We start from the raw sequence: 22752 nt of genomic DNA, 5'->3' as shown, positions 1-22752 counted from the left end.
CGCGCTGCTTCGATCATCAGCCAATCATGTGCGTCATGAACACACTTGACGACATGAGCGCAAGGCAAACGAAGATGGATGTCTTGTGAGCGCATGGAATCGAGCATGTCGACGAGCAAACGACCGAGGGCGTGCGATGCTTGCCATTCTATCAAGATCAAGTGTGAACTTGGAACGACAGGAGGCACTGGACCGTGCCAACGATGTATCCGGCTGGGGAAGGATTGCGTAGTAACTCCTCCGAAGACACAGAAAGACCGAGTCGCAGAGTTGGAGGCCCAAGTAGCGTCCCTCACGCGACTGCTGCAATCTCAGAATATCGATACACCTTCGTTGGATGGTCTGACGCCGATATCAAACTCATCTCTTAGTGTCGATGGCAACCTTCCGCAAGCTGAGGCTGAGAATGGCTTACCACAGAAGAAGCGAAGACGAGAGCAAGATGAATTGTCAAACGGAGCAACTAGTTCCGGATGCCGCTTTTCTCTCACCGAGCTGGACATGTTGATCGTCCAGGATTTGCAGGAGTCTCTCGTGGAAAAGTACCGCCACGATCTGGTCAGACTCGTTCCAATCGTGCCCATTGCCGAAGACTGGACTTACCAACGATTACGCACTGAAAAACCAGTACTGCTGCAAACGATAGTGTATGCCGCCAGCTCCGGGTCAGTCTCGGAGGAAGTGAACGAGCATCTCGGCAGAATAGTCCTGGAAACTCTGACGGCTCTGGGTGGGCAGAAGAGTGAAGCATCCATGGAGCTCGTCCAAGCCTTGCTGGTTGCTGTATTGTGGTATCGATCACCCAAGAACCGTCGAGCGATCGCAACCTTCCAATTTGCTCAAAAGGCGGTAGACATTGCTCAATCCATCGACCTCTGGCAACCCGGTACGAAAAGCTGGACCAATGCCGCGGCCGACTCCGAATCGTCCAAGTTGGTGGAAGCGGTGCGTACTGGGCTTGGCTGTCACTTGATCTCCTCGAGTATCGTCCTTCTCATGAGGCAGTCAAGGCTAAAATCTTTGCCTGAATTGGACTCGTGGAGCATCCACATGCTCGAATATGTGGAGTGCGCCCTTGAGACTGACCGGATACTCTGCCACCACGTGAGAGCGGAGCATCTCTGTGAGCGAATCATAAGGGAGCTGCACCTCCTCGATCCCTCTAGTGTCGGCAACGTGTCTGACCCAGCGACGAGAATCACCATGCAAGCACTCAGCAATTCAATCACGGATTTCACCACGCAGATACCTGCCAACGCAAATTGTGAGGTTCTCGCCTTCTACGAGCATCTCGCCACGATTCATCTCCATGAGATCCTTCTACACACCTCTACTAATCGACATTCTTTTACTGCGCCTTACCTGGCGGAGCGCCTCTCGATCACCGACTTTCCAGCACCACCCGTGACACCAGAGCACGTAACTTCCATGTATGCACTGAAAACAGCCTGCCATGCTCTTCTCGACTCCTTCTTCACGCTCGACCTGCAAACGTGGATATCTCTACCATTCCTGCTCTCCATTGGCAGGGTTGCATACACTCAATACATCTTGGTCAAGCTCTACATTGCGACTTCAGCGTTAAACAACTCATTCGGCGCTTTCCTCGATCCTGAAAGCTTACAAGTGGAGGAGTACTTGCAGAAATTGATTGACGTTGCCACCGAGGCAACCCAGATTGATTCAAGTACACCTGCAGCGAGAATACTCCTTGCGCCGAAGAGAATGCTGGAGTGGTACCGGAAGTACAAGGCCTCACTCGCTGTCGATTACTTTGCACTCTCGGAACCCGATTATTCTATGCCGGTAGACTCTGCAATCATGAGCAATGACGGTTCGTTGAGCTTGACGGATGTCGCAGATGGCAGCAACTCCTTCGACCTTGACCTTCAGGATCTATTTCCCAACATCGATACCACCAACCTGTTCATGAATACAGTCCACGACGAATACACTTCTCTGGCGCACGTGCAGACTGGATGAAGACGGCCGCTAGAACGCAGCAGGCTACGTGCCAGATGAAGTGATTCACCATGAAATCCTTCTAGCACTGCATGTACCTCAGCTAGTGAACTAAATGTACCATCCCCCTTGCAACAAGCCTCAACGAGCCTTGGACTCGGTCTAGGACGCGCCATACTGGTATGCTCAACGCTTGAGAGATCCTCCAGGCCGTCAGCGAGCGGAAGCAAGTGAACCACTTCTTCTGGCACGTAGCCTGGCAGCCGACGGGCGGCTTCAGCGCGGCCGGTCGCGCCGGCGGCGCAGATCTCGCACAATCCGACAGGCGCATCCCGCCGTTGCTTGGAATCATGCGTCAAGCCACACGTGAGCATTCACCGCGCATACTATCAATGCATGTAAGCATGATTGTTTGTCCAGTGGACATCGGCAAGCTCAACATCTAGACCGGTCCGTGTGAGTCGCCAAAACAGGCGGGGAGGAGAAGACGGAAGAGCGTTGCCGACCTTCGAATAGATAGGCTAGAAGTCAATGACTAACTAGAAGTAAGTCTATCGCCCGCCTCAATTGGCAGATGATAAGAACTATCTGGACTTGCGGCAAGCCGGCAACCACTGCAGCTTAACGTCAGCGACATGGCTGCTGTAGATTAGAAGTTCGAAAGAGATTCCACAGCAAAAATTGCCACTCACTGTGCCTTATCTCTAGCGATCGACAAAAGCATTATCCGGCTAGGCGACATTGGCGACCCACGATGTTCTACTTAATGCCTGCGCCGCCGCCGTCGCCCATTGATACCCCGCAGCCTGCACGATAGCCGTGCCACAACGTCACTCCGCTCTCGGAAACCGATACATATACCAAGTAGTCGCCTTCCCACGCCCCCTGTCTTACTTTATTGCTGGGAGAAACAACCATACCACCCATTGCAGCTCTGTTACCGCCATGGAGAGACTTCGCAGGGTCAAACTCCGCAAGGTTGCGAACAAGCTTGCCGTGCAAAGCGAACCTGGCCTTACTCACACCCAGTTGATGCTGGCGAACTACGATTTGAAACCCGTCGAGCCTGAGCGAAGACAATGGCGAGGAAGGAATTTCGTGGCTTTCTGGTTGGCCGATTCCGTTAACGTCAACACCTGGCAAATCGCGTCCGCCTCCATCATCAATGGCCTCTCTTGGTGGCAAGCGTGGATCTGCGTGTGGGTTGGCTATTCGATTGCGGGCTGCTTCGTCGTTCTGACCGGTCGTATTGGCGCCACGTATCACATCTCTTTCCCGGTCACGAATCGAGCGTCGTTCGGTATCTGGGGCGCACTATGGCCGGTACTCAACAGGGCTGTCATGGCGTGCATCTGGTACGGAGTGCAAGCGTGGATTGGAGGGACGTGTGTCTATCTCATGATCCGAAGCATCTGGCCATCCTGGGATAGCTATGGACCTGGTGGACCAAATGATACGTAAGATTTGCCGTCCTCGCTATGCTTTATGAGTCTTGACTGACCTGAATCGATCTTCTAGCATGTCCGCATCGTCGGGGACCAATACGCGCGATTTCGTCTCGTTCTTTCTCTTCTGGATCGGGTCTCTACCGTTTCTATGGTTTCCAGTGCACCAGATACGCCATTTATTTACGGTGAAGGCGTTTGTCGCTCCCGCTGCGGGCGTCGCTTTCTTCATTTGGGCCGTAGTTCGTGCCCAAGGACTCGGCCCTATCGTGAAGCAAGGCGCAACGAAATCGGGAAGCGAGTTGGCTTGGGCTATAATCCTGGCCATCATGTCGGCCATTGCGAATTTCGCCACTCTCATCGTAAGTCTCGTACTCTCTCGATATCCACAGCTCGTGAACGACTTACTGACCTCGATGTAGGTCAACGACCCCGATTTTGCTCGATTTGCCCGCCGTCCCAAGGACGCTTTCTTGCCCCAGCTGCTCACGATCCCGTGCGGCTTTGCCATCACCAGTTTCATCGGCATCATCGTCTCCTCGAGCTCCAAAGTCATCTTTGGCCGGGCGATCTGGTCGCCATTGGACCTATTGAAAGCATTCCTCGAAGAGAAAGGCGCAAGCGGCGCCACTCGATTCGGCGTCTTCGTAATTGCTGCGGCCTTCACCCTCGCACAACTGGGCACAAACGTCGCCGCGAATTCCGTGAGCGCGGGTACAGATCTGACGGCGCTCATGCCGCGTTTTCTGAACATCCGCCGCGGCTCCTACATCTGCGCTGCCATCGGCCTCCTCATCATGCCCTGGCACTTCTTCGCTAGCAGCAACAGCTTCACCACCTACTTATCGGCGTACAGCGTCTTTCTCAGCTCCATTGCAGGCGTCATGATTTCGGATTACTATTTTGTGAGGAAGGGATACCTACAGACCCAAGACATGTATTCTGCGCAAAAGTCGGGGCCGTATTGGTACACTTTCGGATTCAACTGGAGAGCGTATACAGCGTAAATCTCTCTACAGTCTGCGCCATCTTCACTCCACCTGCTGACTTTTGCCGAACAGATACATTTGCGGCATTCTGATCAATGTTGTGGGTTTTGCAGGCGCCGTTGGAACGCCCGTCCCAATCGGCGCGACATACAGTACGTTCTCCTCGACTTCCCCGATTTTCTTGCTCGGTTTGCTTACTTCAATCTAGTTTACAACCTCAATTTCTTCTGCGGCTTCATCGTCGCTTCTCTGATGTACTACGTGCTCTGCTGGATCTCGCCCGTCCCTGCCACGAGTCAGCACTGGCTGGAAGCGCCATTGGACGATGCGGACTTTGAAGACGGAGGGTGGAATTCAAGCTTTGTGTATGGCGTGGCAGTGGATGATTTGAAAGGGGACTCTGGACGAGACACACAGACGGAGGACTTCAAGGTGCCGAAGATTTCCGAGGAAGCTTGATCTGACTCTTATGATATGTGATATGACCTTGCAGGAGTAATGATCTCTCCCGCGTGATTGAGCTGATAGATGTTATGGCTGTATCTCTTCCTGTCTTCTACCTTCTTTGGCCCCTAAATTCCTCTCGGCTTACTTCTATCTACGAGGAAGGCGGAAGAGATTCGCCTTCTGGCCAGGCTCACATCTGGGTTTACTCGGCTTCTTGAATCGATGCGGGTTCAAGACTCTCAATGGAGTGCTGTGAATGTTGAATGATGCCTCGTTGTGAAATGTGGGCGATTGCACATCTTCTATACTTTCCACATCGCGGCCATCGTGAGTAGCGGCGTCTCTGTCTTTGGATTGAGCATCGTACTCGGCGTCGATGGATCTGGCATCGGAGCCATGCGATGATGTCCGACTCGGCCCTGCACTCTGCACACTGGAATCTACCCATTGGCTATTTCCCGGGTTTGCTTCGTCGGAGGTGCCTAGGCCGCTGATGTTGAACAAGGAAGGAGCAGCTGTGATGGTCCCATGTCCAGTCGTGCTGGCGTTCGTTCTTGCGTCATCGATACCATGCTCTGAACTGATGGAGCTACTCTGGGTGCCGACAATAAATTGCCGCCATAAGGCCTCGTCGTCCGCATCATCGTTAATTCGGCGCTCTTCGATCGTTTTGTGGCGTGCAAGCGTTTCTATCTGGTGGAATGATGTTGAAGGGGATTGCATCGGGCTCGGAGCCTTGGGAATCCCTTCTTTGAGTCCTTCATCGTGCTGCCGATCAGTCATCGAGGGCTGATCATCGGGCCGGACAACACCGCCAACACTGTTATCGCCGCCATTGAGCGCCCGAATGAAATGCTGCAGCTCGGGATGGTCGATGTGAGAGTCAGACGTGGCGATGTGTGCGCTTGCAGAGTGCAAAGCACGCAGAGAGTGATGGCTAGATGGTGGATGCTTGATCTTCAAAATCTCTCTCCACAACTCTTCATCATCGGACTGTGAGTCTTCTGACTGAGCTTCTGAGGCTGCTGTAAACAAAAGTTTGTCATCTTCCGCGTTGGCTGCTGTGCGCACAAGTGTGATGCGAAGCTGATCGGGCGGTTCGGATAGCTGTACATCGGCTTGGTATTTGTTTGAGGTGCGGCTGTCTTCGAAGTCCTTAGCAGGAGATTCACCTCTTTCATAACCCGGGGTAGGTCTCTCCAGAAGGGTCTCGACATGAGATGGCAGCCGTTGTCGCATTTCGATTGAGCGGACGTTTGCGGGCATTCCGCCATAGTCATCCATCATCTGACTACCTCGAATGACAGCCAAGGAGCTCGGCTCAGGCGTGTCTCTTCTTTGATCGAAAGACATCAAGCCTTGCGGATCCCATATAGGTTGGTGCAAATCCTCCTCCGCATCCAACAACATGGGCTCTTCCGACAACGATCCGAATTCGGTCGAAATGGCGCGCACGGTTCGGTTCACAACGGGAGAGAGGTTGGAGCGCAGCGTTTGACTTTTCAAAGCATCCGTTCCAATCCTGACGGCGATGTCATATGGACGAAGCGAGCGATCGGACTGAGAGCCGTGCCTCCTGAAAGGCTGGATCATGGAATGCTTCTCGGCCGGCTTTGCCCTCCGCGAGCCTGATTTCGATATCTTCCTGCGCTTGCCGACTCGATCACGATCAGTACATGATGCGAATTTCATCTGGACTGGGCGTAGTGGTGCCAATCCCAGCCAGTCGGAGCGGGCGAGGAGGTTCCTGCGATGAGCCAAAAGTAGCCTTTCCTCCATATCAGGTGACTGATCCGGGGGGTTTTGTGCTGCCTGGTGAATCAACTGCGCAGCTGCTGGGTGTCGAGGCGAGGATGAGACGGATGGGGTCTCGTGGTCAGAGCTGATGTACACAACTGAAGGAGTATAGGATTTGCTATGGCGATGGTCTGGAAACTCCCGCCGCTGTGGGGAGGCGCTCGGGGCAATTCCTCCATCCTCGTGGCCTTGTCCATGCGAGTGCAGGCTATGTTGCCGCTTGTGTGAGTGCGTCGATAATGCCCTTTCATGGAAATGCGCCGCGAAAGGACTGCGCGATGCGTCGTGGTCTTGCAATGCAGCTCGAGCCTTGGCGAAATGGGCTTTCTGCTTCTGCAGCACCGAGTTCTTCTTCTTGCCAGCAGCAAAGCGTCGCCGAACACCACCAGTCCAGTCCATGATGTCGGATCCTCTGTCAAAGGTTCTTCACGTGAATTGAAGCATCAATCGAGATGCTTTCATCGGCTGGAGATGAGGTGAGGTTAAGGTAGGGTTCGAAGAAGCATGTGACGAATGGAAGTCAGATTTAAGACAGGAAGGAACGAACGACTGAGTGAACGATGTGAAATGGAAGGAGCGACAGCAAGGTACTCTTTCTAATGCCCTACCTCACTTCCTCGATTGTCGCATTACATTCTCTCCTTACCATGCTCTGCTGGTTTCTCATTACCATAGGACTCGATTGCTGGCGACGACTGCGAAAAAAGGATGCACTCCTGCCGGGCGACTGCGGCTGAGGCCATGCCGCCCAGTCTGCTTCCAAGCGTCGGCGACCATATCATTCCAAGATCGAGGTGAAGAAACACGTTGGCATCCGACGAACAATCACGTGAAGATTCAAAGCGGATGGTGACGTCACACCGTTCGGACATCCACTTTTTCACTGGAAACTTTTCGCGCGTTGAACATGTCGTCGGGACGGGAGCCACAGGCCGACGGAGATCAACGGACGGCGCCGCTATTCGTCAGATGCAGAAAAGATGGCAAGGATGCCCGGTCGGCATTTTCGGCTCCATCCAACGGTCAGTGGATCATGCACCGTGATTAGTCGCTGCATCCGATGATGCAAAGCCGTTCCTCGATCTCGAACCGCTCTGCTGGGCTGGGTGCACAGGAGATTGGCTCTCAGTCCGAGTCTTTGCCGCGCTCCACCACCAGCGTAATACCATGGGAACGTGCTGGCCTCACCTATCCACCGGCTTGCCTGATCGTTCGACGGGTTCCACTTTAGCGAGTCCCATCCCCTGATGCTCCGGCCCAACCTGTGATGACAGAGTCTTTAAAGATTTCACGCATATGTATGAGGCTTACTACGCACTTTAGTCTTTTTGCTTGACCTCACTCCTCTTCTCTCGCTTCTTCAGATCAAGTGCTTGTCGCTTGTACTTATCGCAGCACCGCTCACTTCCCCCTTCCCTTCTTAATCCCCCCTCCGTATCGCAATCATGTCCCTGGCACCCACCGCGTCGGAGCCGCAGTATGGCGCCAGCCTACGGCGGCTCAGTTCCCATGAGGCGAATCATGAAACCATGGAGCTCCGGGCCCCGACAATCGTTGTCCCCCCTTCCCAAATGGATGCTCCGGGCGAGGGTCAGGAAACTGCCGCGGCCATGGAGGTCGCGAGATATAACTTGGAGGATGCGTTGTCGGACCACTCTGCATCTTCGGAATTGTACCCTACCCTCTCGCGAGAGCTTTCGCGGGAAATGTCGCGGGACAGCAGAGTGACGGACAAGTACGCCTTTGCGTTCGACATTGATGGTGTTCTTATCCGCGGTGGGAGGCCGATTCCGGAAGCCATCGAGGCTATGAAGGTTTTGAACGGAAAGAATCCGTATGGAATTAAGATGTGAGTGTCAATATTTGCTTGTATGCCTCTCGCAACGTCTAACAACTTTACAGCCCATACATCTTCGTCACCAACGGTGGCGGCAAGACCGAGCAAGAACGTTGCGTGCAATTGAGCAAGCAGCTAGAGCTCGAAGTCTCTCCCGGCCAATTCATCTGTGGCCATACCCCTATGCGTGAGATGGTCGCGCAATACAAAACCGTGCTTGTCGTCGGAGGCGAGGGCGAAAAGTGCCGACACGTCGCCGAGAGTTACGGATTCAAGGACATTGTGACGCCAGGCGACATCATCAAGGACAACCCGCACACCACCCCCTTTAGATCGCTCACTGAACAGGAGCTCGAGAACTCCAAGCTGCGCAACTACGGAAAGGTCAAGATCGAGGCCATCCTGGTCTTTGCGGACAGCAGAGATTGGGCTGGCGACCAGCAAATCATCCTGGACCTGCTCACCTCGAAAGGCGGCTACCTTGGCACGCGGTCGGAAAACTTCGACGAAGGCCCCCCTCTCTTCTTCGCGCACAACGACATCATCTGGTCCGCACAACACGACCACACCCGTCTCGGAATGGGCGCTCTCCGCCTCTCCCTCGAGGCCATGTATCACGGCATCACCGGCAAGAAGCTGGAAGCGACATCCTTCGGCAAACCGCAGATCGGCACCTTTGAGTTCGCCACGCGACTCCTGCAGCAATGGCGCAAAGAAAACAGCGGCATTGACGCCCCGCCCGAGACCGTGTACTTTGTTGGCGACACGCCAGAGTCCGACATTCGCGGTTCGAACCTGTTCAACGAGCACTCCGCCAACGAATGGTACTCCATCCTTGTCCGCACGGGCGTCTACGATGAGGGCACGACGCCGAAGTTCACGCCGAAAGCCACGTGTGACAATGTGTTGCAGGCCGTGCTGCATGCGATTGAACGCGAGAAGAATAAGGATACGCTGAAATGGCGCGATGAAGTCAGCAGCCAGCAAGAAGCGCTCCGAAGCACGCATTCTGTGGATTGGGCTGCAAAGGGCTCCATGATCTCCACCTGAGAAGGGGCTGTTGGTTCAGTCATCACTTTGGGAATTGGCGTTGCGCATCGATGGATTGGGCGCATTTGTGATTTTTCCTATACCCCCGGACAACTAAACTAACGGCCTGCCCGTACACTAGATCAATAGAAGAAGACGGAATAGATATAGAATCGCTAGAGATAGACAGAGAACAGCTACAAGCTCAATTCTGGTGGACTCACTCAAACCCATCTCCGGAATCGCCCATCCAGCATCAACGAGCTCCATTCACCCCATTCGCCTTGCCCTTCCTCCCCTCAAACTCCTTCGCAAACAACCTCTCCATCTCCCTGCGCACCGCAACAGACTGCGTATCCTCACTATACTCCACATCCTTCCAACTAATCCCCTGCCCCCGCTTAATATCCTTCTTCAACGACAACCCATGCGCCAACCCAATGGGCAACCCCTCAATTTCCAGCGACGATTCCGCCGGCACCAGCTTCCCATACACCATAAACCCACCCTCACCATCCAACTGCTCGCCGGATTTGAGGTCTCGCTTTGCGGTCGCGATGACATCGCCGGCCCAGGTCTTTGTTTGGCCCGTGGGCTCGCCGCGGCACATGATGGAGGCTATGGAGACGCCGAGCTCGAGGCCGATGAGGTGGTAGGGTTTGGATTGCGCGGCGTATTTGCCTGTGCTATCGGTTGCGAGGCCGTATTGTTTGAAGCATTCCTTTTGGTAGGGGCCGGGGGCTGGGAGATTGTGGTTAGAGGGGATCGAGAATGGCTCAGACTAAGGGAGACTCACCTTCAATGACAACGAAGACTCCGAATCGGATATCGTTCACCACCGCCCGTCCGTCGAGCTCCATCGACGATACGACCTCGACCGTGCCTTTCTTCTCCAGGTGCCCGCCGTCTTCTTTCGGCCGCAGCACGTTGGGCAGATCGGAAGTCGAGCAAGGTGGGAATTCTAGGCCGTCAGAGGGCGGAGTCAGATCGCAGCTGTTCGCCACCGCGGCCATTTCCAGCGCTGACTTTGTGCCATCGAGGAAAGAATTGAACATTTTCGGGTTGAGATCGAAGTCTGGTGCTTCGGTTTGCTCTTTGGAGAAGCCGTAGTTTTCCCAGACGGTGTCGGGGGTGGATTGGTGGTAGCGGGGGAGGTGTTTCGTTCCCTTGCCGGCACACACGACGGGGCTGTTGACTGTGTGAGTGATGAATCCGTAACGAAATGGCTGTCTACTCACAATCCAGCCGTTCTCGCCCAGTCGACTAGTTCCGATATCAGCGCCGGTTGATCGCCGTACGCCATTGAGTAGATGATGCCGGCTTCCTTTGCCTTCCGAGCAAGAAGAGGACCGGCTAGGACATCCGCCTCGACGTTGATCATCACAATATGCTTCTTGTGTTCACAGCACTATCGAATCGTCAGCTCCACGCTCACAAATTTCCAATAACACCTGACAAGATGCCCATACCAACAAAGCATGCTTAATCCCCGCCGCCGGACTCCCCGTAACCTCCAAAATAACATCAATCCCCGGCGTCGCAATCAACGCCGCCGAGTCCTTGACAATCGCCACTTTGCCCTGCTTGATGCCGTCTTCGACGGACAACGAGGCGCTCTCATCGTACCGCTCCTTCGGATAGCCCGTGCGCTTCAACGACGCCAGAGCGCGTTTGGGATCGAGGTCGGCGATGCCGGCTAGGCGGAGCCCTGGCGTGCGATGGGCCTGCGAGACGAACATGGAGCCGAACTTGCCGGCGCCGATGAGGCCTACTTGGATGGGGTTGCCGGCAGCCTCGCGCTCGGCGAGTTTGGTGGAGAGGCTGGTCATGGTAGGGTCCTTAGATTTGCAGTGTGGATGGGTCGATGATGGACCGATCAATGTCAGTCAAGTTTCACAGATGTTTTAGATGTTTGTGCACATGCTTTTCCTTGACTGCCAATCTGACGATCAAGAGGGAGAGACGTCAATGGATCTCCACTCCGCGGCGGGGGCTTACAGCCACTCACCCGAGGTCTTTGTGGCGCAGTACGTCTTTCCTGGGTCCATCACTTTCAACGACACTTTCTCACTCAAAAAACTTTCAACTGTCGACTGATGTGCAAACTGACAGCATGGCAATGAACCCGAGAAAACGGGCTACGGTCCTTTTGGATTCATGTGGCCGCAACTATCGACTACACGCGCCACCGCTCCACGACTTCATACATCGTATCCGGAGACCCAACATTGCCCGGAAAGACACAAAAGGGCAGTCCAGGCCATTTAGACGATGGCTCGTCGCAGCGCCACAGCGGTACTCCCGGCGCCGCCTGTCCGACGACCAAAGCACGTCTCATCTTGAGCCCTTTGGTTGCCGCGTCGGACGAAGTGATGCCGCCCTGTGAGGATGTGAGCTGTAGTTCGTGAGGTGTGCCTTGCGGCCGCTTGGTCGCTTACCTTGGCGATGATATATCTCGGCCGAGTCTGGAGCTCTACTAAGAAGGACACGAGCGCTTTCGCGATGGTCTATGCTGGCGTCAGCTCGAGCGGACCATCGAAGGAAAGATACTACTCACAGATCCAATGTCAAGACTCTCCTTCTCATCGTTCCCAGTAACAAGCTCGCGACTGGTCATGATGAGGACATCTTGACCCCGAGAAATCTCCTTTTGCGCAGTCGACACCGCTAGAGCGATTTCGTTGAGGTCGCTTTGCTCCGACTTCAGCAGTTTGGGAACATCAATCACAATGGTCGTCAACTTGTCGCCACCCCGCTCTCGAAGCACGTCCAATTGTGATGTTGTCTTGGGAACGTAAGAGCCAGCGATGATGAGACCTCCTACTGAAGATGACAGCGACAAGTCTTTTGCCGAGACAGGATCAATCGGTTGGATCCCCAACCGGGAAGACACAAAGGCCGCGCCAGTCCGGAAAAGAAATCTTTTCCCTTCGTTGGCAGCTTGGAGTAACGCCAAGACTGCCGTGTCGACGTCTTCTGTAGCTGCCGCGTTCAAAATAATGACGGATCCTGGTGGGAACTCCAGGAGTCTTTTCTTCAAGTCTTCCGCGCCACCTGTTCTGATTTCCTTGATCGTCAATGACTGTACGCGATCCCTCGATATCGAGTTGCGAGACTTCTCCACCACCCAGTCCCTCAAGTTAGAACTCTTATACCCAAAGCTGGCGTCTTTCGCGAACTGCGTTTGTCCCGCGGGCACCAGCTTCCCCTCCTCAGCAACATAATGCACATCATCAATCGTATAACGTCCACCTTGCAGGAAGAACGGACACAGCATCCACGCATCAGCCTTGCCGAGAACATCCTCCGCCGCTTCCGGTTCGAGGGGAAAGTGTCCTCGTAGCGTCGAGTCTCCCCTCAAAACGACTTCGAATTCAACATTGGCCTCGCTGGCAGCATTTTTCAAGTTACGGCAGATCTCATGCATGAGCTCTCGCGCCTCAGTCGGATGTAAGGCTCGCGAGTTGGTGAGGATGAAGAAGCCGCCTCCATGCTTTGTATTGTGGAACTCCTCGACGAGCGTCCCCTTATCCCAGACCGTGAGGACGTGGACATTGTGACATGTCTGCGTGCCAGTTGGATCATCGTCGAGCGCTACGAGGATGGGGATTCGGGACTCTGGATCGTTCAGTAGGGCTTGCACGGATGCGTGGACGGCGCTTGATGGTATCGGCGGGAGACTAGAGAGCGTTGACTGGAGATCTAGCGATGCCGGGTTAGCCATGGTGGCAATTCCCTCCACTCGACTCTGGCTATTGGGTCTGGCGGTAACGTTGTGCCATGTGGAATAGGTTTCTGCCGGACGTGTGCTTTCGGCGGCGTTTGACGGCGATGTCGGGCGCGATACATTGGTAGAGGTACCACTTCTCCACATAGAATTCCCCATACTCGAGTACAATTCGGGATGTGGAGGCCGGCATTGATGAATGACTGCGACGTCTTACATGGCTGCACACGTTACAGCACTCGTTGCGCTGGAGTGTTTAGGCGCCGGACCACGTAGGAATACCGCATGGCACCTCCCAGCATGATATTTACGATCCACGAAACGAAGACGAGTCAGCCAAAGTGCCGCGTCGATCGGTAGTGGCGGAGAATTTCCACGAGGCACGACACTGACGTAGCTTCCGCATTGGGCAACGATGCACATCACGATGTCCGCAAAGGCTGCCACATCCACTTTCGGACCGACTTACAGATACAAGATGACTATTCCGCCTCCGAGTTCGATGAGTGTCCCCCACATGCCAGACTGTTTGTGGGATATATAAGAGTCGAGGTCCCCGTCAACAATTTCTTGCTTAGCACACCGAACAAGTCAATATGCGGTCTTACACTTTCGCCTCGAGCGCTCTCCTTTCCATCTCCGGAGTCGCAGGCTCTGTGCTGATGAACAATGGGCTCGCGGCTACACCTCAAATGGGTGAGAATGTCCTTATCATCCTCTACATCGCTTCAAGGTTGCTGACGATCGCCAGGCTGGGATAACTGGAATGCCTACGGCTGTGATGTCTCAGCCGACTTGTTACTCGATAGTGCGCAAGCCATGGCAGATCTCGGCTTGAGAGACGTTGGCTATCACTATGTGGTACGGTTGAATGTGTTCATTGTGAAAACTCGAAGCTGACTTGATTTTACATTAGATTTTGGATGATTGCTGGTCTGATGGACGATATGAGAACGGGTCACTACGACCGAATTTTGAGAAGTTTCCAAATGGGATGGCGGCTATTGCAGATTACATTCATAGCCTCGGCATGGGATATGGAATGTATTCCTCCGCTGGCAAATATACGTGTGCGCAGTATGCTGGAAGCCTGGGTCACGAGACGACCGTAAGTGCAATTTCACTGGCAAGCATGACTGGATAAGAACGTGCTGACACTTGCGACAGGACGCAAATACCTTCGCAAGCTGGGGCGTGGACTATCTCAAGTATGACAACTGCTACAATGAAGGCCAATCGGGCAACCCCAACATCTCCTACGCGCGCTACGAAAAGATGTCAACTGCTCTGAACAACACCGGCCGACCAATCCTGTACTCGATGTGCAATTGGGGTCAAGATCGACCCTGGGACTGGGCGTTCACCATCGCCAACTCGTGGCGTGCGACTGGCGACATCACCGACTTCTTCGACCGACCCGACGTTAGATGTCCGTGCGAGGACAAGGAGGGTCTGAACTGCGAGTTCCCGGGCTTTCACTGCAGTGTGATGAACATTATCAACAAGATGGTCTGGACGATTCAGCGATCGCAGCCTGGCGGGTGGAATGATCTGGACGCGCTTGAAGTCGGAAACGTAAGTCTTGCTTGTCTAACTTGATCGGGACCCAATCGCTAACCTCGACCAGGGCGGAATGAGTGATGAAGAATACAAATTGCACATGACCATGTGGGCCAGCATGAAATCACCCCTCCTCATCGGCACCAACGTCCAAACCCTCGACGCAAAAAGCTACTCCATCCTAACCAACCCCGCCATCCTCGCCCTCTCTCAAGACCCAGCAGGCGCGGCCATCATCCGCAGATGGAGCTACCAGGTCCCCCAAAAGGACATTTTCGGCGTGGGAGAAGTCCAGATGTTCTCCGGCAGCTTGTCCAATGGTGACTACGCCGTCGTCCTGCTCAACGCCGCCACAGACGAAATGCACATGAACGCCACGGCCGGTGACATCTTCGTCGACGAAGGCGGCAAGATCTCCGCTGCGGCGAAGAGCGCATGGGACGTGTACGATCTCTGGGCGAACCGCATGCCGGACTCTGTTGCCAATCAGATCCTCCAGTCGAATGGTACGGCTGGCTTCTCGGCGGCGCAGAACTACTACTACAATGCGACGGCCCAGAGTTACGCGGACGGTATCGCTGCGAATGATACTTTGTTGATGGGGACGAAGGTTGGGACGCTGGAGGCGCTGGGGACGTTGAAGGCGATGGTGCCGGCGCATGGGGTGATGGCGTACAGGTTACGGCCTTCCAATGCCACGGCTGTGAGCAAGAGGGACGAGTTGTAGATCAAGTTTTGATAGCGCGCAATGCAAAAGGCGTATTTTTCGTGAGTTCACCCGCTCGACGGTACACAAGTCGTTGGTAAGGCTGCTGAGGCTGTCTGCATGTGATTGATGGAGCAAATTAGAGTTCACGCTAGAGCTGTTCCTGAAAGTGACATTTCGCGCAACACCTTTCATGAACCTCGCTCCATCCATCGACACCAATCAACGATGACCAGAACACGATGAGCAGTACCACGAAAGCACCGCTGGCGGTGCAGCCCAACAAGCCCATCGAAATCCTACCATCTCCATCGTCCCAACTCTTCTCCAACCTCCATCCCATCCTCCTCCTGGGAACGCTGCTGTTTAACTTCAAGACGCTCGTCAACGACCCCGTAAACACGCTGCTCGGACTCGCGCCAACCATCGCACTCCTTCAAGCGTTTTACTGCATACTATGTCTTCCGCCACCAGGGTCACAAGCCAAAGGATCCGCCAAAAAGAAAGGCGCCAAAGCGAGCTCTGATCTCGCCGGCCGAATTGTCGTATGTCACCACCTCCCCCCCTCTAAACCAAAGGACTCTCACGGCTAACGGTTCCTATTACTCCAGCCCACCTTCCTCTCCCTCCTCCTCACCCTCTTCCTCTCCGCGCCCGCCCTCTACATCCTCCTCATCCTCTTCGGCGCCCCGCTCACCACCCACCAACTCCACACCATCCTTCTCGCTCTGCACCTCGCCCTCCTCACCACGCCCCACCTCTACTACGCCCACGGCCTGGTGAAAGAAACATGGTTCCAGATTGCGAGTCTGCAGATTCCCGTGGACGAGGTGTTTGGCATGACGCTGGGGGCTTGTGTGGGGGCGTGGGTGGGGGCTATCCCCATCCCGCTGGACTGGGATCGCGAGTGGCAGAAGTGGCCGGTGACGATTGTGGGGGGCATGTATGCTGGGGCTGTGGTGGGGAAGTTGGCTGGGGCGTGGGTGTTTAGGGGGTGGAGGGTGAAGATATCGTGAGGGAGGTGATGTTTTGGACGGACAGATGCTAAGCGGATTTGTCCGTGTTCTACGGCATCGACCTCTTTGCAAAGGCACATGGCTCCTGCCCTTCACTTTGTGCCCTACCTGCAACTCGCAGCGTGCCCACGTTCTGCCTCGACATGGTCGCCAATGCCGGGTATTGGGTTCGTCCTAGCGCATGGGAGGCACGGCAGCTTGGTGGCCAAGTACAGAGATCTCGACGGTGTCATGCAAAGTAGCATACGGATTTACAGATAGATGGTCAAACGGGTGTCTGTACTCGCTTCTACACGAGTCGCGTGAGCTCGGGCAGATTTGGTGGTGGTTGGTTGTCGATGGCCCCACCTTCAAGCAGGAAGCACGCAATCGCAGTGCATCACACGCACGGCTGCAGTCTAACGAGATACAATCTGCGATCCATGTCCCCGGAGACATCGAACTACTCTCTCTTACCGTAACTTCTAGAGTTGCGCCAAACTCTGCCGCGAACCTTTACCTTTCGTCTCGTTCATGTCGATCCGTTAAAGACCAAGCGTCTTGGCTCCCCGCATTCACACTTGGGGCGATCATCAGAGCACGCAACTGGAGAGCCCCACGACACTTCTCGAATTCCATGTCCCCCCTTCGATCCTCGCCCGTCTCCCACTCCACCGCCTCCGACATGTCGAATCTCTCTCGCCCGGACTCCGAAGAGGAAGACGACTCTCTCATCACCCCGCGACCAGGTCCTTCCGATCCCACGAAGAGAACGCAAGCCAACTTGAGCACGCCCGCCGTCCCCGCGCTGCCTTCATCCGATAGCTCGTCGAGTCTGGCGGTAGCTGGAAGTAAGACTGCGCCTTTCGATACCCACATCTTCAGCAGTAGAGTGAGTGACGGCGAGATTGCGGGCGACGACGAGGCGCGGAGAACCTCTACTCCACTCTCCCCGGGACGGAGTCTTTCTGCGCCTCGCTCTTCTCACGCCGGCGCGCACACGAGGGTTAGCTTCTCGAGCGGCACGTCCCTTCCTAAGCCGGAGAGGTCCAAGGGCACATACACTTCCCCCGGCGTACGACAGCGACAGTGGACGCCGGTATCTGCGCAAGAGATGGACAAGGCGCTCGATGCGGAGAGCAGTAGCGCGGATGAGAATACTGCCATCTTTCGCAAGGCTGGCAGGGACGCCAATTACGGTGCTCTCGACGAGGACGACGAGTCTAGGCAGGCTGGTTTGATGGATGGCGCAAATGGGCAAGAGGAGAACAATGAGCAGTTGGGCACTGTGAAGAAGCGCAGGAGTAATGTTGGTCGGGGCAGGAATAGTCTGCGAGGGCCACAGCCGGTAAGAACAGACCGGCAATCTGACGAGGACGGAGAAGAGGATGGAGATGAACATGCGGGTTGGTGGAGGAGATTACTGGATAAGTACGGAAGTATCGAATTGGAGAACAAGGGAAGCGTGGCCCGAGACCATCTTGCTCTCGGTATGTTCTATCCCTTCCTTCTGCTCTTCTTCACACCCGCTCACACACGCAGAACGCACATTCCTCGCATGGCTACGCACCTCCCTCTCCTTCGCCAGCATCGGCATCGCCGTCACCCAGCTCTTCCGCCTCAACACCTCCCTCTCCGGCGTCAAAGGCGCCAACTCTGCCCTCTCGGATTCCTCATCATCATCCCCCGAATTACTACTCGTGCAACAATCTCAACAACGTGACAACACCGTCGCTGACCCGCATCGCTTACGACAAGTGGGTAAACCTTTGGGCGCCACTTTTCTCGCCATCGGTCTGTACTACCAATAATCCCCTCTACTCGGTGATGCAATGCTGACTGTGACATCCAGCTATTCTCATCCTTCTCCTCGGTTTCCATCGCTATTTCGAATCCCAGCACTACGTTATCCGTGGCAAGTTTCCCGCCTCGAGAGGGAGCATCCTACTCGTTAGTTTTGTTGCCACGGCCTTGATCAGCGCCAGCTTGGCTGTCGTGCTGGCTGTTGCGCCTGCTGCGTTTGAAACGGGTTGAGCTTCACACCTCCAGTCTGATGTCCTTCGTTGTCCAACCATCAAATATGGACTCACTCGGCTCGTGGCTGGCGTGCGAATACTACTGGCCTGACAATCGTCAATACGTCGTTTTCGAGCAACGCCAGACTACGACACACTCGCAAGAGTATCTCTCTGATGAACAAGAAGGGTTGGAGGCCCTCGAGCATCTGGACCCCATCCGTGAAGCTTCCGTCCAAGTACGCCGCCACTTCGAAACGATTGAGCGCGAAGCCGCGGAAGCAATCCGGAACGACCTGCGCGCCGAAGCAGAGTGTCCGGTGGCCGAAGTGTTGCACGAGCGCCAGGAACTTCGCGCATCAGGGACTGATATGTCGGCACGGGGAAATCAAGACTTAGAGGACGTGCCGCTCGACCAGCTATTCGCGGAGGTGGAGCGCCTGAGACGATACAGAGATGCGTTGTTGACCCAATTGAGTTCTCTGAGAGCCACACTCGGACATGCGAGACATTCGGCTGTCGAAGCCAACGTTCTCTCCCCGGGCGCTTCGCTGCAAGCCGTCGAAGAGGCAGGCAATCAACAGGAAGCCGTAACGGTGTATCCAGTCTGGACTACGGACTTGCCAGACTTGACGCGGACATCGTCTGCTTCCGACCAATCTGTTCCAACGCCGAGGACGCCCGTACGTCCGGCAAGTCCCAGCTCCGTTGAGACTCAGATTCACCATCCGTCACCCGTACGCCCAGCGAGTCCCAGCTCCATTGAAACCCAAATCCACCATCCGTCACCCGTACGCCCCGCAACTCTCAGCTCAATAGAGACTCAAGTCCACGAGGAAACACCACGACCGTCTCCCCCGGAGCGACCAGCGGCCCCAGTCGTGCTCCCACATGCCCATCCTCTGCCGCGGACTCGCCGTCGACCAGGTGCGGAGGAAGAGCAAGCCGCCGCGGCGGCTGGTACTCTTCGGTCAAGGCGATTCCAGAGACTTTTGGCACGTCTTCGTCCACATCGGTCGCGGAACTCTTCTGCGGAAGCCGATCATCCACCGCCTGGGACGCCTGTGCCTGGGACGCCGGCGCCTACAGCAGTCATGATTCCTGAGGCTCGGGAACACGATGCAGCGGCTCAACCCCAACTGCCAGTCGGAGCTGAAGAACACGATATGGCAAGCCGCTCCGTCCCAGAACGATCAATCGTTCCAGTTCCAATCGCATCAGCTCGACGAGCCCCTGTGCGTCGTGCACGATTCCAATTTACCCCCAATCGCGGGAATCGGGGCACGTTCCGCTTTCTAATTCCCAACCCGTTTTCCCACGGCTCTGCCGGCTCCTCGCGACCCGCAGAAACTGGACTTCAGCAGCGCATTCGGGCTATGGCTCACACCGCACCCGTGCCTCTCTTACGGGCCCCCCGCAGCGGCCACCATCATCACCATTGTCAACGCTGGAGCCATCCGGTCATCTGGCAGCCGACATTGGGTCAAAGTTACGCACCGCCGACGAGTGACAACGCTGCCACGGTGCGGCGACATCATCAAACACCCCGACAACTCCTGCCCCAAGTGCCGTGCCCATGGGCGGCCGAACCAGGGGCCAATGAATTGGTGCCCATCGGCCTATCAAACATTCTCCCACTCCTTCAATTGATCGATCTAGCCATAGGCTTGCGCCAATCAAACGCCACGAATGCCCAGCAGATGTTTCGCCTCTTCCTTCAAAGCTAGCGGCTACTGTGGATTCTCCGGCGAGGCGATCCGCCCACCATCCGATTCTGCACATGCGCGTGGGCAGCGCTCCGTGAGGCTATTTGGCTGGGTCGCGAGCTTTCTGTACTCTTGACAGAGTACAAAAAGGAGTACAAAAAGGCCTGGGCGGCGCTGCAGCAGACGCGCCGGGAGCTTCAGGAGATGGAGCGCATGGCAGACTCCATTCGGCGGCTGCAGAGTCGCCTCCCTGGGCCGAGCGGTTCCATGCCAACACTACCTGAGGACGAAAATACTCTACCGCTACTTGTGCCGCCGCCGCTCAATGTAGCAGGGCCTCATCAGAGTGGGTATGCTGAGGATACAATAGAAAATCCTGACCCAGCGCACCAGGGTCTGGTGAGGTTGCCTTACCGCCCTGCACTGTCTCGCCTTCCTGAGGACCGTGTTCCCCTACCGACCATCCTTCCGCCGCGAAATCTAGATGCCCTGCTCGCGTACCGGGGGATGCTGATGCAGCAGGCCGCCGACGCACACCGGCTTACACAGCAGAGGGCGACGGAGCAGGCTGTTGTCACGCATCAGCTTAAGCGCCAGATGGAGCTCCAGTCTGCAGATGCTGCACAACAACCTGCGACCCGGCCAGCCGCCACCGCGGAGGAGATCGCAGCGTTCCAGCGAGGAGTCGAACACGAATGGGCACATCGGGTTGCTCTCGACCTGCATGAAGCGTACGCACGGCAGGTAGGGCACGCCCAAGCAGCGGAGGAACTATGGTATCGAGAAGCCCGCACCCACCTCACTCTCCAGCGCGGCACTCTCCCCGGCACAGCCGAGTGGTGGGTCCACGCTGCGCACGAGTCCATACGTGTTGCATCCTTCGCCTGGACGCGAGCGGGCGTGCTCGAGATGTATCGCTGGCAAGCCGCGCCGCCGGAGTCTGTGCGACATATTTTCACTGTGTCCGTTCATGAGTGGCTGTCGTTTGGCCTCGATTTGCGGCGGCTGGACACTCTGGTGGCATTCGAGATTGAGGCTGCGATAGACCGCGGGTATATTTCGGAGGAGTTTGCTGAGGAGTGCTGGGGTCAGTGGGTGGGGAGCGGGGAGGAGAGGATGGAGACGGGGATGGGTCCCCTTGATGGGGATTCTGATGATGGCTGTTGAGCGCCTCTACATTCTCTATATGCATTGTCGCAGATAGGTATTCACATCTCAAACCGCAACACTGATCGTGAAGGCATGCAACCTCTCCATTGCTTCTTCTACCAATCGCAAGCCTCGGCGAGCAGTTCCGCAAGCGCCTCTAATTGCTTCTGATCGTCTTCGTCAAACCCATTCTCCACCGCGCAATCGATATCAATAATCGCCACAACCTACGCCATCATCAGCCTCCCACCCTCATCCACCAGCGAAGAAGAAATGAGAAACCTACCTTCCCCCGCTTCAGAACCGGCACAACAATCTCACTCCTCGACGCCCCATCACACGCAATATGCCCGGGGAACTTCTCCACATCCGGCACCAACTGCGTCCTTCGACTCTGCGCCGCCGCGCCGCACACGCCTTTCCCGAATGCGATCGTCTGGCAGGCTACTTTACCCTGGAAGGGGCCTAGGATGAGCTGGGCGGGGTTGCGGGCGTCGAGCACGTAGAAGCCTGCCCAGTTTGTTTGCGCGCTGGCGCCGGGAAGGGCGTGCAGGGCGTGCCAGAGGAGGGAGGCGGTGTTGGACGTGTTGCTGGTTTTTGCCTTGAGTTAGATGTGGATGGGAGTGGTGAAGGGCAGGGGTTTTGGCTTACCAGACCTGCGGATTTGTGGGTTGTAGGGTTAGTGCTTTGCGATTTTACAAACGTACAGAGTAGAAGAAAAGGAGACTGATAAAGCATGGAGGACCAACCCAATTCCGTTGGCCTTCGAATAGCGCTTTCGCTTGCTCGAGGACTTGCTCGTATGCTTCTCTTTTGTCGACGCCTTCGCGGAAGGTGGAGGAGTCGGCGTGTACCTTGTCGCGGAGGTTAGCATAGGTTATACATGAGAAATTCAAAAGTGAGGGAGAGGAACAAACCATCGTATCAGACTGCAATGTCTATTCCCAGCCGCACTTCACGTGCTGGTATACGTTCAGATGTCGTCTTTCCTGAGGTCGAGATAAAGTTTTGAGACAAGATTCTTTAGCGCCTTAGGCACCAACCTCTTTCATGCCCACGATTTTGGACAAGAACACTCAGCGCCGCGCCAGGAAACGATCGGGGCATCGAATAACCATCCGACCGTGACACCATTAACTTCCACTACCGTGTACCGTTGTATTCTCAGCGTGTCTTCCAATGGAGAGATTGTTCCTCCGAAAGGCGATGTCGGATGGGGCGCACACGGAGTTTAGCCTCCGAAACTCCGAGCCTTATCGATTTGCAGACCCCGTGCAGAACTGACGACGACATTCCCTGCGCGAATAAAGTCATACCTGGGCTCGCCAATCTTGGAATTGCCATTTGTGAGACTTTGAAAAGCAGTCTGTTCTTCATCGTTTGTGACC

General features: G+C 55.4%; 11 protein-coding genes across 11 annotated transcripts; 7 read left to right on the top strand and 4 right to left on the bottom strand.

Annotated features, from left to right (window-relative positions):
• Nucleotides 1–105: 105 nt before the first annotated feature.
• On the top strand, nt 106–1983 carry BDY17DRAFT_322880 (uncharacterized protein; the record flags this gene model as incomplete). Its single annotated transcript, XM_033736900.1, has 1 exon — nt 106–1983. One exon carries the CDS (start codon nt 106–108, stop codon nt 1981–1983), a length of 1878 nt encoding a protein of 625 aa, XP_033590564.1.
• Nucleotides 1984–2907: 924 nt separating this feature from the next.
• On the top strand, nt 2908–4855 carry BDY17DRAFT_322879 (permease for cytosine/purines, uracil, thiamine, allantoin-domain-containing protein; the record flags this gene model as incomplete). Its single annotated transcript, XM_033736899.1, has 5 exons — nt 2908–3419; nt 3481–3769; nt 3830–4410; nt 4469–4548; nt 4605–4855. 5 exons carry the CDS (start codon nt 2908–2910, stop codon nt 4853–4855), a joined length of 1713 nt encoding a protein of 570 aa, XP_033590563.1.
• Nucleotides 4856–4957: 102 nt separating this feature from the next.
• BDY17DRAFT_294748 (uncharacterized protein) lies at nt 4958–6329 on the bottom strand. The gene has a single exon (XM_033733192.1). The coding sequence runs from the start codon at nt 6251–6253 to the stop codon at nt 4991–4993; it is 1263 nt and encodes a 420-aa protein (XP_033590562.1). The 5' UTR covers nt 6254–6329; the 3' UTR covers nt 4958–4990.
• Nucleotides 6330–7905: 1576 nt separating this feature from the next.
• On the top strand, nt 7906–9730 carry BDY17DRAFT_119173 (HAD superfamily hydrolase-like protein). The gene is made up of 4 exons (XM_033729288.1): nt 7906–7938; nt 8005–8169; nt 8241–8489; nt 8543–9730. The coding sequence occupies exons 2-4, from the start codon at nt 8120–8122 to the stop codon at nt 9525–9527; spliced, it is 1284 nt and encodes a 427-aa protein (XP_033590561.1). The 5' UTR covers nt 7906–7938; nt 8005–8119; the 3' UTR covers nt 9528–9730.
• On the bottom strand, nt 9725–11441 carry BDY17DRAFT_294744 (SAF domain-containing protein). The gene is made up of 4 exons (XM_033733191.1): nt 10976–11441; nt 10745–10914; nt 10303–10694; nt 9725–10247 (listed from the first exon to the last, which is right to left on the bottom strand). Exons 1-4 carry the CDS (start codon nt 11333–11335, stop codon nt 9763–9765), a joined length of 1407 nt encoding a protein of 468 aa, XP_033590560.1. The 5' UTR covers nt 11336–11441; the 3' UTR covers nt 9725–9762.
• Nucleotides 11442–11682: 241 nt separating this feature from the next.
• Nucleotides 11683–13230, bottom strand: BDY17DRAFT_322875 (uncharacterized protein; the record flags this gene model as incomplete). The annotated part of the gene is made up of 3 exons (XM_033736898.1): nt 11683–11886; nt 11945–12013; nt 12064–13230. 3 exons carry the CDS (start codon nt 13228–13230, stop codon nt 11683–11685), a joined length of 1440 nt encoding a protein of 479 aa, XP_033590559.1.
• A 120-nt stretch (nt 13231–13350) lies between these two features.
• On the top strand, nt 13351–15595 carry BDY17DRAFT_294738 (alpha-galactosidase). The gene is made up of 5 exons (XM_033733190.1): nt 13351–13929; nt 13985–14094; nt 14150–14341; nt 14401–14808; nt 14861–15595. Exons 1-5 carry the CDS (start codon nt 13830–13832, stop codon nt 15518–15520), a joined length of 1470 nt encoding a protein of 489 aa, XP_033590558.1. The 5' UTR covers nt 13351–13829; the 3' UTR covers nt 15521–15595.
• A 123-nt stretch (nt 15596–15718) lies between these two features.
• Nucleotides 15719–16923, top strand: BDY17DRAFT_344820 (GPI biosynthesis protein Pig-F). Its single transcript, XM_033738069.1, has 2 exons — nt 15719–16044; nt 16111–16923. The coding sequence occupies exons 1-2, from the start codon at nt 15742–15744 to the stop codon at nt 16513–16515; spliced, it is 708 nt and encodes a 235-aa protein (XP_033590557.1). The 5' UTR covers nt 15719–15741; the 3' UTR covers nt 16516–16923.
• Nucleotides 16924–17131: 208 nt separating this feature from the next.
• Nucleotides 17132–18528, top strand: BDY17DRAFT_322872 (uncharacterized protein; the record flags this gene model as incomplete). The annotated part of the gene is made up of 3 exons (XM_033736897.1): nt 17132–17984; nt 18037–18288; nt 18347–18528. 3 exons carry the CDS (start codon nt 17132–17134, stop codon nt 18526–18528), a joined length of 1287 nt encoding a protein of 428 aa, XP_033590556.1.
• Nucleotides 18529–18574: 46 nt separating this feature from the next.
• On the top strand, nt 18575–21382 carry BDY17DRAFT_322871 (uncharacterized protein; the record flags this gene model as incomplete). Its single annotated transcript, XM_033736896.1, has 2 exons — nt 18575–19469; nt 20355–21382. The coding sequence occupies 2 exons, from the start codon at nt 18575–18577 to the stop codon at nt 21380–21382; spliced, it is 1923 nt and encodes a 640-aa protein (XP_033590555.1).
• Nucleotides 21347–22666, bottom strand: BDY17DRAFT_294734 (GAF domain-like protein). The gene is made up of 4 exons (XM_033733189.1): nt 22282–22666; nt 22114–22218; nt 21651–21965; nt 21347–21591 (listed from the first exon to the last, which is right to left on the bottom strand). Exons 1-4 carry the CDS (start codon nt 22282–22284, stop codon nt 21481–21483), a joined length of 534 nt encoding a protein of 177 aa, XP_033590554.1. The 5' UTR covers nt 22285–22666; the 3' UTR covers nt 21347–21480.
• Between the last annotated feature and the right edge of the window lie 86 nt (nt 22667–22752).

The sequence above is a fragment of the Neohortaea acidophila genome, assembly GCF_010093505.1.
Source record: "Neohortaea acidophila strain CBS 113389 unplaced genomic scaffold BDY17scaffold_4, whole genome shotgun sequence".
Taxonomy (NCBI): Eukaryota; Fungi; Ascomycota; class Dothideomycetes; order Mycosphaerellales; family Teratosphaeriaceae; genus Neohortaea; species Neohortaea acidophila.
This window is presented reverse-complemented; position numbering and strand designations above follow the sequence as displayed.

Coding starts and splice junctions, on each gene's coding strand:
- BDY17DRAFT_119173 (XM_033729288.1), top strand. CDS start 8,120: ATGGCGCCAGCCTACGGCGGCTCAGTTCCCATGAGGCGAATCATGAAA. Junction 8,170..8,240: donor ATGAGGCGAATCATGAAACC/ATGGAGCTCCGG, acceptor GGGTCAGGAAAC/TGCCGCGGCCATGGAGGTCG. Junction 8,490..8,542: donor AATCCGTATGGAATTAAGAT/GTGAGTGTCAAT, acceptor ACAACTTTACAG/CCCATACATCTTCGTCACCA.
- BDY17DRAFT_294744 (XM_033733191.1), bottom strand. CDS start 11,335: ATGACCAGCCTCTCCACCAAACTCGCCGAGCGCGAGGCTGCCGGCAAC. Junction 10,695..10,744: donor TGGGCGAGAACGGCTGGATT/GTGAGTAGACAG, acceptor CACAGTCAACAG/CCCCGTCGTGTGTGCCGGCA. Junction 10,248..10,302: donor AGTCTTCGTTGTCATTGAAG/GTGAGTCTCCCT, acceptor ACAATCTCCCAG/CCCCCGGCCCCTACCAAAAG.
- BDY17DRAFT_294748 (XM_033733192.1), bottom strand. CDS start 6,253: ATGTTGTTGGATGCGGAGGAGGATTTGCACCAACCTATATGGGATCCG.
- BDY17DRAFT_294738 (XM_033733190.1), top strand. CDS start 13,830: ATGCGGTCTTACACTTTCGCCTCGAGCGCTCTCCTTTCCATCTCCGGA. Junction 13,930..13,984: donor CGCGGCTACACCTCAAATGG/GTGAGAATGTCC, acceptor GACGATCGCCAG/GCTGGGATAACTGGAATGCC. Junction 14,095..14,149: donor ACGTTGGCTATCACTATGTG/GTACGGTTGAAT, acceptor ATTTTACATTAG/ATTTTGGATGATTGCTGGTC.
- BDY17DRAFT_344820 (XM_033738069.1), top strand. CDS start 15,742: ATGAGCAGTACCACGAAAGCACCGCTGGCGGTGCAGCCCAACAAGCCC. Junction 16,045..16,110: donor ATCTCGCCGGCCGAATTGTC/GTATGTCACCAC, acceptor CTATTACTCCAG/CCCACCTTCCTCTCCCTCCT.
- BDY17DRAFT_294734 (XM_033733189.1), bottom strand. Junction 21,966..22,113: donor TCGAAGGCCAACGGAATTGG/GTTGGTCCTCCA, acceptor ATCTAACTCAAG/GCAAAAACCAGCAACACGTC. Junction 21,592..21,650: donor CGGTTCTGAAGCGGGGGAAG/GTAGGTTTCTCA, acceptor ATGATGGCGTAG/GTTGTGGCGATTATTGATAT.